Genomic DNA, 16,831 nt, shown 5'->3' with positions numbered 1-16,831 from the left:
TGATTCCGGCTGCAGCAGGAGAGCTGTGAAGAAAGCTGCAGGGTGGGAGGGAAAATACAATGCAGACGCTACCAAAAAAGGAAAAAAAAAAAAAAAGGAAGAAAAAGACAATTCCCACTACCCATTTGCTGCCTCTCTCCTTCCCTCTCTTCCCCCCTCCCCCCTCCCAGTTACCTTCAGCATATGAGGAGCAAGCTGCGGTCTCAGAAATCCAGCCCCCTTCTTATTAGCCCCCGGCTGACCAAGGCACGAAGGGGGATAAGATGGCACGGGCGCGTCAGAAGTGCATTCTCCAAGTGTCTCACCATCACACCTTGGGAAACAACAGTGATCTCAGTTGAGACATGCCCTGTCAGCCTCCTCTTGGGCTGAATCCCATCCTGCCATCATCTAGGAGCAGCTGATACGTCATACTGAGAACGTAACCAAGACTACAAGCTGAAAATTAGATGCTGCTCTTCCTACCACGGCCGTCCCTTGCAGAGCAAGAACTCATCCTTACACCACCTCTGGCCTGAATTTCTCCTCCTTTATGGCATTCGCCAGCTCCACAGAGCACGTACGTAGCAAGTTACGCAAGTGCAGCAGGTGAAGGCCAAGCAATGAAAGACACTGCGTGACATGGCGAATTCCAGACTGGACAGAACGCAATTCTACCAATAGTCCTTTCCGCCCAGGACAGAAGGAAAAACACGTCAGAGGAGCAGAAGAGAGGTTTCAGCAGCGCGAAAAGGAAAGGTACCCCAAACCCATCTGAATGCTCGCTCTTACCAGATATAAAAAAGTAAATACGCCTGCTGACTGAGAACGGTTTGGAGGTCGCAAAGGACTACCGAGGCATCATTCATCTCATACCACAGTCCATTACTGGCCTGCAATGAAAGGCAACGATGCCTTTAGAGCAACTCTAGAGCGTGCTCTCTACAGGAAAACCCAGACAGAACACTAGCAGACAAAGGAGACACCAAGACTAGTCAAAGGAGACATGTAACGAGCTCTTTCCCCTTCAAAACAATGGTTGTCAGTAACATGCTGGGACAAGTGTCTCTTCACCAGCACAGATTCTGCCCTGCAAGAAATGAAGCTGATGCTTACCTTGGTGAAGCAGAAATAGTGTCCTGCACGACCGCTGGCACCTCTGTGCACCAGGACTGCATATAAGGCGTAGAGGACTGGTTCTCCAACTGGCTGAGACATGTATGCTCGCAGGTCCAAATACTCTGGATATTCCACATCCTGAAGACAGAGCAAGAGGATTCAAAACTCATCTGGGAACACTTCGTGAAAGAGCCGGGGAAGAACACTGCTGGAAGCTTAGACAGACATGTTTTGCCTCCTCAGAAATCAGTCTTCCCAGAGACAACGTTTAATCGCTTCCATTGCAGAGAACTGCTCAACGCAAAACCAGCTCTTTCAGAGCGGAGCATACGCTTATCGTCACAAGGGAGCTTTGCTGTTACTGGAAGAGAAAGAGTGAGACCTACTTCTTGCGCTGATTTTGCCTAGACATCTCCCATCGCTACGGTTACAGTTGGCCGACATTAACAACGTTGAAGAGAGTGTTCCGCCTTGGGAAATCTCCCTTCCCAAGAAGGCATTACACTTGCATAGATACCTTGCTAATCTTTCCACCAGTGAAGTTGGCAAATCTTTTCAGGGCTATGGTGAGAACGTTGGAAGAGCAATGTATTGTAAACCTCTTGGACGCAGCAACCATCTTCTCACACCTTCAAAGCAAGCACAGGCAATTGTTTCAAGGCATCTTCCCCCCTCCCCCTCACGCCAAAAGTCAAGCAAGTTTCCATGTCTCTCTCACGCTCATCCTAGCTGAATGGTACTTCCTTGCCTAAGACGGGGCTTCTTTCCTTAAAGCCACACCCTGCATTTCAGCCTTGCTCCTGCAGAGAACCTGGCAGGATGTAGGAGGCCAGCTCGATACGGATCGGGAACGTTGTCTTTCGGTAGCCAAGCAAATGCCTGAGCACGTATCTTTCCTGGGCCCAAAAGTAAGGCTTGCCGACAACACGCAAGGCAGCAGGAACGTGACTCTCTCACTGGAGCGCGGTTCCGGAATGCGAGCTAGCGCCTGCGCTTCTTATCAAAGATTTCCAACTAGCTGAACAGAATGACACAGATTCCGCTCTGAGAAGCAAAGGTACTCTTTTCCAAGCTTTGGGTGACTTCAGGGTTCATTAGCTGCACAACCCAGAGCTGCGTCTCCTCGTCTCGTTTGTCTTTCTGAAGCAAAGCAAAGGGTAACTTCTGCTCTGAGGCGGGCAATGGGTTCGGCCACTATCTCCTAGTCCGATGGCATTAGGAAGACTACTTACTTGCTGCATTTGTAGCAATTCTCACCATCCAGCAGCTCAGGTCTCACAAATTCTTTGAGCGCCCCGGGGACAGAGGAGGCTGCCTGGAGGAGGAAGAAAGGAAGGCACTGAGTTGCTGGAAACTCAAATGCCAACCCGCAACTCCTCTTTTGCCGCAGGGCCTCCCTCGTGCACACATGGGAGACCTATTTGCGAAGCAGCGAACACCGTGAAGAAGGAGGCAGAAGCAGAGTATGCTGAACACTGACCTTGTTTGAAAAGGACTGTACTTTGGTACCAAGAGCTACCTGTCTGCGGTAGCGCACAATCAAGTTATCTGTGGTATGCCTTTGCGTAAATCACAAGAGCAAAAAGAGCCATCGCGTACCAATCAGAAGTGTATCGGGGTAGTCCAAAACTGCGAAGTATCATAGGACGAGCACACGTGCGGAGATATGCTAATTGCTCTCTCTCCGGCTTAAACCCCCCCCACACACATGGAGACCATTCACGGGGCTTCCAGAGAAGGACCAAGTCCAATCCACCTCCCAGCCTCCACCAAGCGTTTTTGCCGTGAACAGCATACATGCCTACGTGAACTCCGTCGAGTTTAGAAAGCCACAAAAAGAAAGAACAGCCCCCGAAAGCTCGGGGCCTTCGACGGCATCGTCAGCCACCGCTCCAAGACGTCTTACCTTTATCTCCAACGGGATATCGAGGAAGGCCTCATAGGACTCTGAAACTGCTTGGCAGCTCAAGCACGTTACTGGAAGCCAAACAGAAGCACTTCACAAAATGGGAAGGAGACTCACTTTGCCCGTTTACATTATTGAGAGCCGCTACTTCTTGGCACACCGCAAGCTCTTTGCGACAAACGGGCACAAAGGCACAGATCACTTCCAAGGACAGTAGTAGTTTCCAAAAGTACCTCTGGATCTTAGGAATCCTCCAAATATTTGGTGAATGACCGTGGTGGCTTGCGACGACGTGTCCAAACTGGAAACAAATTATCATCAGCGCTCAGAAGAGCCGAGGTGGAGAGGTAGCTCTTTCTTCAAAGAGCTTTTCTTTTCTATGAAAACCCTGGGCAAATGTTTTCACGTAGGGTAGGAAACGAAGGCGTCAAAAGTGCTAGAGAACACTTCAAGGTTAACTTGGTTCTGCTTACCTGGTGCTTCCATTCAAGCAAGCAGTCTGCATAGCAGCCATGGTGTAACATAAGAATTCGTGAGCATCTTCCTGTCTGCCAAAACAGAAATGCTCCCCTATTCCTAATAAATACAAAGGGCAGAATGCTTATCTCTTCAAAAGGGACAGAAAACCTACTTTTCTAAAAGCTCTCTCTCCTACAACAATTAAACTCTCCAAGCCCTTTGCACCCGTGAAATAACCCTCTGAAAATTCAGACGTTTCTGCAAAGAACGCCATCTGAAATGACTTACGTCTAAGGTCACTGAAGACAGCCGTAGGCTCGACGGCGTTGTCAGAGCAGAACAGGACATGCTTAACGTGAGCTTCCATCGTACACAGCATGCAGAAGCCTTGCTCACGACCTGTCAAGAGTCAAGGAAGAAACCACCTCCGGCTAGTGCAAGATACCTACGTACCTGTGGAAAACCTTAAGCACCAGCAACCTCCAAGTTGGAAGTGCGGTCTCTGCTCTCCGTTCCACGCTCTCTTCTCCAAAGGTGCCAACAGCCCAGTCTGTGCGCATAAGCATTAACCGGTAAGCCTGCACTAGCACGCATTTTCTGATGAAGCACCTGAAGGACTACTGCCAAGCCCTCTTCTGCAGGGAGGTGCACGGGAATAGCCCGACTAGCTCATATTGCTTTCACGGTGCTCTGTAGTAGTTTTCCTCTTCTCCCGGTTCAACAGTGACCACATCAGGTCTCGCAGCGGTCGTGCATTAGGGAAACCCGGCTGGGAAGGAATACCAAGAACCTGTGATGCCCTCCTCCGAAATTTTATCATCTTTCGAGCAGCCGGAAAGCCACAGGCCAAATATTCATGAAGCGCCTTACTTCCCAATGCCCTTGATCATGCACAGGAGGGAAGAAAGAACCCTCCTTCGACGCTGGAGCACGGGGCATTAAAGGAAAGCAAGCACTCCCTCAGCTATCCTGAGCCTGCCATGCATGCGCTCTTAAAAGAGAGCCCCTGCAGGGACACTAGGAAAACCCAGAGTCTGTTTTACAGAGTCACTGCTGTCCTTTCACCTGCAGAGCTGTCCAGCAGCTTGCAAGGAACGTGATCCCAAGTACTCACACGACTGGCTGTGTTCCCCAGAAAGCAGGTAATTGGCCAGAGGGGGCGTGTAGGTCAAACACTGTAGAACAGAGTTGAGGAAACACGTATTGCCCAGGTTGCGGAGTCCAGCTCCAACGCTTTGCCTTTGCCGCCAAGCCACAGAAATCTTCTCGGGTGGGAAATGCATCCTTTGTGGCGGAGCAATTCCATCAGTAACGACTGCAAGGAAATTAGATTGTAAAAGAGACTGCCGGCCTTTGTTTTAGGAACGGAGGTTTCAAAGGCAGCGTTCTGGAGAGCAGCCCCCACAAGAACCAGCTGCCCTGGAGAACACAAGCACGTAGTAGAGACAGCCCAGGAAGGCTGCCACTCACGTTGGCTGGTCAGCGCACAGTTGGGGAAGAAGAGTTTACTCATCTGTTTGACTTTTTCTCATGGGCAACCATGACTACTTGGCCTTCAGGAACTGTTGCCAAGTCCCTTCCATCCCCAGGCGCTCAGCTGATAGTCCAGTTATGCTGGCCTTTTTCCTTAGCCACTGCTGGCGCCTTTGGGGAGTCACAAAATTCACCTTTACTCTTGAAGTCTTTACTCACAGGAGTAGCTCCTTTCTAGGCCAGCTCCTGCAGGTGGGGCCCGACCCCAACTTGCAGAGCATGACTTCATTTCTGTCACACGCAATTCCAATTGGAAAAGGAACGAGCCCAGTTATCCAGAAGGCTCGCTGAGCCCACGCTTGCTTCCGCCAGCGCAACGGCGAGCACCCGGGCAGAGAGCGCGCAAGGAGCTGCTGCGCCGCCGCCCTCTCTGCCGCAGTGACCCCAGCTCTGTGGGCCATTGTGATGGCGGGCAGCTCGGCCAATGAGAAGGCTCGTAGCAGCTGAGTGGGCCGGTCCTGATGTGGCGCAGCCAATCGGATCGCAGCGTGTCTGTGACAGGCAGGTGCCAGGGGTGGCGTGGCCCTGCCCCCCTTTATGACCCGGGGCCGCAGCTGCTGCCCAGCCCTGCTTACGGCAGGGCGGGGGCTGTGCTTCCGCCGGCACGGCTCACACCTCCTTCCCAGGCAGAATAAGCCTACTCAGAAAAACGGGCATGCTGCTGCCACCGTACCTGCTGTGCAGTTTGCGCTGGCATGTTCACGGTGGTGCGGGTTGTCTTTTCCCCTCTTGGGGACCCAAGGATCCAAATGGTACTCCACTTTGACCTTGGCTTTCTGAGCTGCTCTGAGGGAAGGGCTCAGATCTGCAAGTGCAAAGCGATGCTTTTGAAGCCAGCCAGCATTTCATTCCTAATAGGGGAAGAGGAAGAGGAAGAAAAGAGGAAGGAGGTCATTTAAAGCAAAGGTGCATTGTGTGAAGTCTTACTAGGAGCTGCTTAGACTATGGACAGATGTCTAGCTCTGACTCTGCCAGCTGAACATGTTAGCCCCCTCATATTCGTAGTAGTGAGGGGCATAATCTGTAATCTCCCCAGGAGAGAGATGGTAACAGATTACTGGTGGGATGACACTGCTTTAATTTGGTGGAGCTCTGTGCAGAGCGAACGGCTCTCTGAGACACACCCACACACCCCCGCCCCCCCTTCCTCTAAGCACCTGGTGGTAGCTTCCGTTTGGACCAAACTGGTCATGATAACGCTCACAGTTCCAGCATGGCCGAGCTGTTACTGTGTGGGGCACGCTTGGAGGGTGGATCTGGTGTTTCCTGGGAGCTTGATAATGGAGATCCTCATGCGGCTGGGGATGTATTCCAAGTGCTTAGCAGGTAGGAAAGGTAACTCCCTCCCTCAAGTCCTGGCCTCCCTAAACAATGTCTTCTGCCCACTCAGACTTTAATGAAGACTGCATTTCACAGTTTGGCTGTGAAACGGAGGAAAAAAAGGCACCATGTCTCTGAACGCTGTCAGTAGGATGTGGGTGGGGAAAAGGCCTTCTGGAACACGAATCGCATGGCTAGTGTGACCGTAGAGGGAAGCATACTTTATCAGGCATAACCTGAAAGAAATCGCCTTCCCTCGAACATCGCCATTCACTGTCAGGGGGTTACCAGGAGAGGACTAGCATTTAGGCTTGCCCTTTGGGTTTGTGGTTAGGGCCCAGTGTTTTGGCTGTGGGCTATGGGTTGGCGCTTGCCTTTTCGGGGTAGGGGTCAGGGGAGGCTTGAGGGAGGGTTCCGAGCTCTGCTCAGGGTGGCTGGCAAGCGGCTAGGGCATGGGCCAGCTTCCTGGATTCGGGCGAGGCCTCAGGGCGAGCACTGCATGGCTGGGAACTGGGGTGAGGGATCAGGCTGAGAGTTGGGGTGAGAGGGAGGCTAAGGGCTGACCGCTTTGGGCTTTGGCTGGGCGGTGAGGGCGTGGGGCTAGAGATTCGAGCAGGGGCCTGGGGGGTGGGGCGGGGGAAGGGTTTTGGGGCGGGGTAGGGCTGCAGGGAAGTGGTTGGAGTCAGGGCGGAGGCCGAACCGAAGGGGTCTCACCAGAGCTGTGCCAGCCGCCTCGCCCTCACCTGAGGGCCCCTCACGGCCCCCAGCTCTGCCGCCTCCGTGGGCGCAGCTCTCCGGAGGGGAGGATGCCCGGTGTGCCCTGGCGTGCCTGCCTCCAGCACTGGCGGGCAGCGTGGGCGGTTGGCGTGTGGAGTCCCGGGCTGGCGCCAGGCTCCGGGCTCGGGGCTGGCCCCGAGAGGGCAGCAGCCAGCCAGGCCCGCGCCAGCCCCGCCAGGCTGCCCGGGCCCCGCGGGCCGCCTGCCGGGCCCCGCCCATCTCCGCGCTGGCTGGCCGAGCGGCAGGCGAGGTGGAGGCACAGAGCCAATCGGGGCGCGGCAGGGGCGGGCAGCGCCACGAGCGACGTGCAGCGCGCCCAGTCACATTGCTGCATGGGCCCGGGCCGGCCCTGCTCCCCCAGGGCCCGGGCGACAGCGCAGCATGTGGTGGCTGCAGCCCCACCCTCACCCCCGCCGCCGCCTCCTGCGCCTCGGCCGGGGCTGGCCGGGCCCGCGCCCGGGGCCAGTGGGCACCGGCAGGGCTGCCTGCTCCAGGGCCGCACAGGGTGCCGCCCCGCTGCGCTGCCCGGTGCTGGCCCTGGCACAGCCTGCCTGCCACTGTGCCCCTGCGCGAGGCCGTGGCACGGCCCCTCTGTCCCCGCTGGGCCCCGCTTTGCTGCATCCCTGCCCCACTTTGGTGTGTCTGGTGTTATGGAAATGAGGCTTGTCGGCCACCATAACAGGGCCCGACCCTGGGTTCCCGCAGAAAAGTTCAGAGCCAAATCAAAGCAAATTAAATAATTAAATTTTAATGACGCGCGTGCAGTAATTACAGCTCGAGCTGGGTGCCTCCGAAGAGGGACCCCAAACAAAGAAATCCCTGGGCAATTACACTTTCCAATCTGGGCTCTCCACCCCTCACGCCGTAGTTTGGACCAATAGTAATATTTAGGTCTGGGGTCTCCTGCTCCGTATTGGGTCTCATCCCTGTCCCTAGGCAGGCTGTTTATCTTTACTGTTGCGGTTTCTGCTGACAGATGTGTCTTAATTCTTCGGGTCCCGCCCTTGTCTCTCAAGGCCCCGACAGAGAGGTGTTGTTCCAGCAATTAGCACTGCCCCAGCAGTGGCAGTAGGTGTTATCTCCCGAGGTCCTGAGGAAGGGGATATAATCCAGACCCCGAGATAGTCCAGACCCCCCAAATTAACCCTGTTTCAGCAGTGAGAGGAGGCTTTGTTTCCCAGGGTCCTGGCTCCCAACGAGGCCTTATTTCAAAGCCTTGACATCCTGCCTTTCGGAGTGTGAAGCACAGGAATGCAAACTCCTTGCAACTCCCTTATCATTCCAGTTTGAACCAGCTCTCAGGCCCCTTTTCTTACTGGACTGAGTAAAAGTTCATTATGTTGTCTAAGTGCGGCCTAAGGCTTCAGCAGATTTAGCTCCTCATGCTGAGCAAGTTTTATAGAAGTTGTGCTAAGCAGCTATCTCTCGACAGTTTCAGCTCAATATTCTTTAACAGTCCCCCCTTTGTTTTTATGAAGCATCCCTGCTAATCCTTTAAAGGGAGTTCTCGAAGCCTTTCGAGGCATACTATCACTTTCCATAATCTTCTGTATAATATGATTGTAAGCAATAGGCATAACACAGTTAAACTTCACACAACTACTACTGGGTGCAACATGCGATTATAAATCCCTGTTGCAGTTGGTGACCATCCTGGAAAAGTTTCCCAGCCACGATGTTCCCCATCCCTTTTTACCCTTTCCAAGACATGGTGTATCTCTTCCGCATCATGATGAATGGTGTTTAGAGTATTTCTGTCCACTGTTTTGGATGTGTTATAGCAGTCAACACAGATCATCACATTGGAGTAGTTTCTTTACTAGTGTAAGATTCATTCCAATGGGGGTAGGTAGTAAATTTTGGCTCAATGTATAATTAGATTGTAACAATTGATAAGATCTAGTGGGAGCTGAATAATTAAAGTCGCATCCCATAATTTGGGGTAAAGTTACAAATACAAATATTTGAATGGTTACTTGTATCTACAACAATGCCATCTATGAATATAAGATTACAAAGTGTTCTTACACATACACATCCTTTCTTAGCATATACAAGTACAGTTCAACTCTAACAGCAAAATAAGAACATACCATGACAGTATATGGCCCGTTCCATTTAGGTTTTACCTTGGATTTTTGTGAAAATACTTTAACTAACACTTCATCCCCAGGCTGTATATCAGGCACGTGTATTTCAGGTGGTGTGGATTGATATCATCAAGCATATATATATATATATATTTTTTAAGATTTTGAATCCTTTTTGCATACTTAGAACATACCGGGTTAGTCATTCATTTCTGTCTAACAGGCTGGTCTTAGCTGGAATAACAAGTGCCTAGTACAGCTAAATGTCTCCCAAAGAGAATTTCTGCTGGCGTTAGTCCTATGGGTTGCTGTGGGGCATTTCAAACATCCCATAGAGCTAAGTTTCATGCTTCTGGCCATTTTAGGCTAGCACGTGTACATATTCTTGCTATTTTTCCTTTTAAGGTTCTATTCATTCTCTCTACTTGTCCTGAAGATTGTGGGTGATAAGGGGTACATAGGTTTCTTTTTATGCCTAATGATTTCTATAACTGAGTGATTATGCTTGCCGTAAAATGGGCACTCCTGTCTGAATCAATGGCTTCTGCGACTCTCTACCTAGGTATGGTTTCTTTCAGTAAGGCTTCTACTACCCCTCCTGCATCGGCCTTTCTTGTTGGGAAAGCTTCTACCCAGCCTGATAACTGCTCTGCTATCACTAAGAAGTGTTTGTACCCATTGGCAGATGGCATACCCGCATAATCTGTTTGTAGCTTTTGGAAAGGGAAGTGGGCCCATGGTCATCCCCCTAGCTCTGAGCTTGGTTTGCTACTTGAAAAGTTCTGGCAGGTCGGGCAGCTATTCGTTATTTGTTTTTGCAGCCGCATAAATTCCTGGAGCAGCCCATACTTTCTGTACCTGGTTTGCTATTGCCTCGGCTCCCCCATGAGCTTTATCGTGAAACCACCTAGCTATAGTAATTTTTTTTTTTCGGTAGAATTGGTTTTCCGCCAATTGTCCATATTCCATCATCATCTTGTTTTGCTTCCCACTACTCCCATTGTTTTGTTCTCTTCCACTGAGCAGTCCTTTTCATACATGGTTTTGGGGGTCTATTAAATTTGGCCACTGACTTTGGTTCATCCTTGGAACTGCCACCATACTTCTCTGAGAGGTTGTTGGGCTGCAGCCTTCGCAGCAGCATCAGCTAACGCATTTCCTCTACTAATTTCTGTAGTGTCTTTAGTATGGGCTGGGCACTGTATTGCAGCAATTTCTTTGGGGCAGTTGGACTGCTTCCAGCAGATTACGTATTTCTTCTCCATTAGCTATTTTCTTTCCTGATGATGTAAATAAAAATCCTTGTTCTTTCCATAACATCCCTGTTACATCAGATACTCCAAATGCATATTTAGAATCGGTATGGATATTTACCTGCAGGTTCTTACCGATTTTTGCTGCTTGGGTCAATGCTATTAATTCTGCTCCTTGAGCACTTAGAGATGGAGACAAAGGATTAGTCTCAAGTACCTCAAAGATGTTGGTGTCAGGATAACCTGAGTGGTGCCTTCCCTCCAAATAATAGGATGATCCATCTGTAGACAGAACTAAGTCCGGGATTCCCAAAGGTTCGTCTTTAAGGTCCTCCCGGGGCTTGCTTGAGCTGACGACCACCTGTTCACAGGAATGATGCGGCTCTCCATCCTCAGGTAGAGGCAGTAGCGTTGCTGGATTTAAGATATTGCATCTCTTTAAAGTCACATTATCTGCATGCAATATTAGCAGTTCATAGCGGTGAGCTCTCTGTGGGGATAGTGCTTGAGTCGCGTATTGTTTCATTAACAGTTCTACTTCATGTGGCACATACACAGTCAATGAGTGACCCAAAACTACAGGTCCTGTTTTTTTCAATAAGAGCTGCAGTAGCTGCTATTGCTCTGATGCATCCTGGAGTGCCTTTAGCTACCACGTCTAGCTGTGTGGAGTAAATAGGCCACTGGTCTACGGTGAGGACCTAGTTTTTGGGTGAGTACCCCACTTGTTACTCCCTGTCGTTCATGGACAAATAATTCAAATGGTTTGCTATAATCTGGTAACCTTAGAGCAGGGGCTGAAACCAACACCTTTTTTACAGATGTAAAAGCTTTCTCCCTTTCTGGACCCCAGGCCGAAGGCTCTATCTCCTCTTTTTTTTTTCTTTTCTTACCTGCACTAAAGGCTTAGTAAGTTCTCCTAACCCAGGAATCCATGGTCAGCAAAATCCTGCAGATCCTAAAAATCCCCTAAGTTGCTTTTTTGTTACAGGACGAGGCATATTAAGAATTGTCTTTACTCATTCTGGATCAATTAACCTGTGTCCTTCCTTTAAAATAAAACCCAACTATTTTAGCTCTCCTTGACACAGCTGAAGTTTAGACAGAGATGCTGGATGCCCTTTTTCTGCAAGAGCATTACATAGAGAAATAGTGTCTTTTAAACATGCTTCATAATCTTTACTTGCTAATAGCAAATCATCCACATATTGTATTAACACTGAATGTCCTGGAAGTTCGCTATCTGAGAGATCATTTTTGAGTATATGCGAAAAAGAGTTGGAGACCCAGCAAATCCCTGCGGCAGCCTCATCCAAGTTAATTGTCGTCCCTTCCCAGTGAAAGCAAAGAGATCTTGGCTGTCCTCAGCTATGGGCATACTAAAAAAGGCTGTTTTTGGATGCTCTTCTCTGCTTCCTTTGGGATAGGGTATTGCTTAACTGTGGGAGGCAATCCCCCCTTTGTTTTTATCAAGACTGGACTAGCTGATTTCAGTAGTCCAGCATCCATTCCTGAAGAGCTCCATAACTTTTTAGGAACTGATTCTAAACTCGTTGGAATTTGCAGATTAGTCGACTCTGCTTCTGGTGTCTTAGCCAGAACACATGAGCCCATAATTATGAATTTTATCCCTGCCGGCTGTAAACAGATGTGAGTATCCGAGGCGTGCAGGAGATCTCTCCCTAAGAGGCAAGAGGGCAAGTCTGTGGAAATTATAAAACGTCCCCACACTCTTTTACCTCCAAAAGTGAGCAATAAGGGCTTAGATAACATTCGTTCGCCTTTTCCCATTACTCCTTGCGTCACTATTTTATCTGATGACTTGCATCCTTTAGGCTCCAAATTTGAAAGGGAAAGGGTGGCTCCAGTACCCACCAGAAAGGGAACTTCTAAACCTTCTCTATTTGCCATTACCTGCCCCTCAAATCCAAATTTATATCCCATATATTTACCCCAATTTCCACAGTATTTTCTGAGCCTCCTCTCTCCTGTCATTGTGGACTGACTGGGAATTGCCTGGTCTCATTCTTAGTGTTTGATTTTCTCCTGCTGGCCCCTCTATTCCCAAGTACACAGGGCCTCGCTGGGCATTCCTGCTGCCAGTGCCCTTGTTCCCCGCAATAATGACAAACATCATTAACTCTTGATTGTACAGCACGTTCACTTTGATTCCATCTATCTCCCCTGGTTCTGCCATGCCCCCTCCCCTTGCCAGCCTGGCATATGCTCTTTAAAAGACTTCTGTGTATCAGGGGCTGCTTGATCTATAAAAACACTAATTGCGAGAGCATCGTTGAAGTTTTGTGGGGTCATTCCTCCATATTTTAGCAGGGCTTACCACAGAAGTTCCCAAAAGTCGTGGGGGTGTTCATCTAATCACTGTCTGCATTCTCGTACTTTAGTCCAATTTACTCCTAACTCTCTGCATGCTCTAATTGCTTCTGCTAAATTTCAAAGTCCTGTTTGACACACAGCTCTATCTCCTGCATTATTACAATCCCAGTTTGGATCATTTGCTAGCCAGAGGTTTCTATTTCCCCTGGCTTGCTGTGCTACTTCCACATCTTTAATTATCTTATCCCCTTCATTTGGTTGAAAGAATTCCCTCAAAAGAATTTGGGTATCACTCCAGAGCGGGTTGTGCCCGGTGCATTTATTAGAAAAGAACTGGACACGTGGTTCTGCATCTTTTCTTAATCTCTGCATTTTACCCCCCTTCAGGCGAGATCACCAGGGTCCCGGGGTTGATTAGTAAATACCTGCAGCACAGGAGGAGGGGGACTGGCCCCTCCCTTTCCCCTGGCAGTAAAGCGGCAGGGTTAGTCAGCACGTTGGGGATCATAGGACAGAGTCCGGCAGCCGGTGGAGTAGAGGGAGAAGGAGGAGGAGAAGGAGAAGTAATGACAGAGAGATCATCAGGCATATAAGGTGGAGCAGAAACTTTTGGAGCACAGTCTGGGGTCCTAGTATCTGCTAACACGAGTGTTACCTTCGGCAGGTTTCTTTCCTCCCTCCCTCCTGGCTCAAATGCTCCCGCGCCCATGCCCAGTTCTCCCAAACATACCAGTAATCCATTCGACTTGGAAACCTGCCTTCCAGACGATTTCACAAGACAGTTAGTTCCTGCTGATCACAAGTCCCTTGCGGTGGCCACCGTTCCGCTGGGTTTCCCTCCTTTGTCAGGAATGGGCAATCCTCCTGACACAGTTGGACCAACTGTTTTGTTGGGTTCTTTTCTAATTTTTGGTACAATCAATCTTATTCCAGTTTTCCAAAGTTTTGGCTAAGGGCGTCCCCTTTTTAGGTTTTAACTTGGATTTTTGTGAAAATACTTTAACTAACACTTCATCCCCAGGCTGTATATCAGGCACTTGTATTTCAGGTGGTGTGGATTGATATCATCGAGCATGTATTTTTTTAAAAAAGATTTTCAAACCTTTTTTGCATACTTAGAACATACTGGGTTAGTCGTTCATCTCCGTCTAACAGGCTGGTCTAGAGCTAAAGCCAGAGCTAGAGCCAAACACTAACATTTTATTCTGCACACGTTTCAGGTTTGCAACCAAGTGGCTGTCTTCGGGATCCCGATCCCTTGATGCCCCATCAGTCATGGAGAAATCGCAGTGCAGGCATCCCCTTCTCACCGCGTGGGGTCTTGGGGTCAGTCCAGCTGTCCAGCGCAGGGTCCACACCAGGTGGGATGGTATTACTCTTTCATAGCTCTCTGCCTTGTTCCCCTTGAAGGTAGCAGCTTAAAGCAATCACCAGCTGAATCATCTTCTTATGCAGCTGGGAGTCATTTATGCCTTACAATTCCCTTGCTTGACTTCTTTATCACTCCTTTTCCCACTGCCCTACCAGAGGGGAGAGTTTCTGCAGGGCCATCTCCTTTCTCAGCACTCCGGTCCCACACAGCCCTGCAGTGGGGTGCCTCAGGCCGTGGACACCCCCGGCGATTGCCGACTGCTGGGACGCACCAGGGCAGCCCGCTGGGATCGGGGCTCTGCTCGCCAGGACGCCCAGTCTTGCCTGCTGGGCTGGGACAGCTGCCGCCTCATCAGCTCCCACCCTGTTGCCACCACTCTTGAAGAGAAGAGGAAATCCCGAGTGTGTGGTGCAGACATCCTCAGCAAGTGCTGTGCAGATAGGCAAAATGGAAGCCCTGGGAGGAGGTGCTGGAGCAGCGAAGGGGGAAAAGTCCTTTCTGCCTGTGCTGTTGACTGCCGAAGATGGAGATGCAAGGTTTCAGGAGAGACAGGGAGTCAAGTTCCTGTTGTTTGCGCTTCCCCAAGGCTCCTCAGCAGGTTTTGTAGGAAGGCAGAAATGAACCACAGCCTCGTGGCCGCAGGCACTTTGCAAGGGACCTTCCCCTGTTCCTAAATCCTGGCGTTAGAGGCCTCTTTGGTGAAACTCTCTAACCTCACGTCCCTGTGCAGGAGATGCCAGAGTCCAGCTGCTTTTCCGCAGAGGGAAAGAGGGTGGTTTGGGGGGCCCAGTCCTACAAGCAGCTGCACACAGATGCACTCTTGCCTCCAGTTGTAGCCCAGGTGACTGAGCCCAGGTGCCCGGGCACCCCATGCATGTGTGTGCAAGATGCTCCTTGGTGGCAGTGCTGCCACCTCCCTGCTACAGGAGCTTTTGCAAGCACCAGCTCTGTGAAGGTTGGGCCCAGCTTAGTCCCTCCAGGCTTCTGCCTCCCTCTCCTGTGAGGGATACAAAGGCACCAACTCTGTCCCAAGAAGAACAGAGCCACCTGGGAACTAAGACTCCTCCAACTGCCCTAAGAATACGGTAACTGAGTCAAGCTAACTGCACACTCAGATTACTGTCACCAGCTCTGAGCTGCCCAGCCTCATACTACACTCTAACATGAACTGTCCTACAGGAAGAAGAACTATGCCCTAAGTCTGACTAAGAAGAACTATAACTAACAACTAGGACTAATGCTCCTACTGGTACCAAATAGCTCTAACCAAGAACTATGACTAATGCTACTTAGGATGCCTCTAAGAAATAATTGACCCAAGGGGAACTAAAAACAAGAACTCTATCCTACACTTAGACAAATACCTATGAACTAAGACCCCCCCGCAACTGCTCAAAGAATTCTCTAACTGCCTAAGAACCCACTAAGACTACAAGAACTATACCTACACTAACTACCTTCATACTACTTATCTTCCTAATCCTGAAATAATAATATTCCTAAGTATCTACTGGCCTGAAGAGAGCCGTGGCAGGGTGGTGGGAGCCGTTGCTGGGTGCTGTCTGCGTCCTGCAGCGGAGGTGGAGGGGAGTCCTGGCAGGGAGGTGGCCCCGTGGTCGGCCCTGCCTCTGCCGGGCAGATGTTGGTGCCCGGCAGTGAGGGGCGGGCCAGGAGGTGCCGCGCAGCCCGGCGCTCCTCAGCCTCCAAGCCCGGCGCCTTGGGCTCGGCTGCCCCGGGCTGAGTGCCAGCCCCAGCCTGGTCTTGCTGGGGGGCCGTGCCCTGGCTTGTGGGCAGCGGGGGCCTTCTGCCGGGCTAGCGCCTCCTCCTCCTCTTTGGCCCCTGGGGCAGGTCCAGGGGCTGCGGGGCGGGCTGCCCCTCCACAGGCTCCACCTGCATGGGCTCCTCCTCCTCCTCCGCGCGCTCCACCTCCACGGGCTCCGGGGCGGCTGCGGCACTCGGCAGGAGGGCGGCGCGGCGGTCCCAAACGGTCGGGCCCACCTTCCTCCTGATGCGCAGCGCCGCCTTCCTCCTCATCCACAGCCGCTCCGGCTGGCTCATGGCGGGCAGCAACGGAGAGCACCTTCCTGGCCCTTCTCCCACCAACGGTCTCCCAACGGCTCTGGAACAGCGGTGCTGAGGTCACTGATGATGACATAGGTGGGCCGTGGTGACGGCACGCCTGGTTCCGTCCCCACCTGTGGGGGCCCTGCCGGGCTCTGCCCCGCGGGGGGATCCTGGGGGCTGGAGGGGCCCCCATGGGCAGGGGGCCGCCCGCTGCTCTCCTTGGCACCCTTCCTGTGGGTCATCCCACTTGCTCGAAGGAACGGCTGCTCCAGAAGTGCCCCCAGCAATGGCAGGAAGGAAAAAACCACAGCCAGCACAAGTCCCTGCCTTGCAGGAGCTGGGAACAGAAAGAGAAGAGAGCTCGTTTGGAGAGGTGAAAGAGTTGCCTGGCCATTCATGGCTTTGCTCAACAGGAGCTCATGGGAGAAACGCAAGGAAAGCCTCCAAGGAGGGGCGACTTTGGTAACACAGTGGGATGTCCCCATCGCGCGGGAAAAGACAAGGCACTTGGGGCTTCTTCCCTCTCAGGATGGGAACCAGTCCCAGAATACCCTCCTCTGCCCCAGCGTGGCAATGCCCAGTCCTGACCACCTCTGCTTTGAATATGCTCTGACCCTGTGATGAG

The 16,831-nt window shown here is 51.3% G+C and overlaps 1 protein-coding gene and 1 long non-coding RNA gene across 2 annotated transcripts in view; one reads left to right on the top strand and one right to left on the bottom strand.

The window, feature by feature from the left end:
• The window catches only part of LOC112995814 (DNA-directed DNA/RNA polymerase mu), a gene marked incomplete at its 3' end in the record, with an annotated part of 180,484 nt that extends 165,873 nt beyond the window's left edge, over window positions 1-14,611 (top strand). Inside the window, exon 5 of the mRNA XM_064497727.1 lies at window positions 14,606-14,611. Within this exon, the coding sequence (XP_064353797.1) occupies window positions 14,606-14,611 (6 nt within the window). The remainder of the gene's footprint in view (window positions 1-14,605) is intronic.
• LOC135323644 (uncharacterized) lies at window positions 1,117-2,415 on the bottom strand. The gene is made up of 3 exons (XR_010385126.1): window positions 2,331-2,415; window positions 1,616-1,727; window positions 1,117-1,236 (listed from the first exon to the last, which is right to left on the bottom strand). It is a non-coding gene; the product is annotated as an uncharacterized LOC135323644 (long non-coding RNA).
• Window positions 14,612-16,831: the final 2,220 nt, after the last annotated feature.

Source organism: Dromaius novaehollandiae, chromosome 26 (assembly GCF_036370855.1).
Source record: "Dromaius novaehollandiae isolate bDroNov1 chromosome 26, bDroNov1.hap1, whole genome shotgun sequence".
Classification (NCBI taxonomy): Eukaryota; Metazoa; Chordata; class Aves; order Casuariiformes; family Dromaiidae; genus Dromaius; species Dromaius novaehollandiae.
Note: the sequence above shows the minus strand (reverse complement) of the source record. Positions and strands in the feature narration are given on the sequence as shown.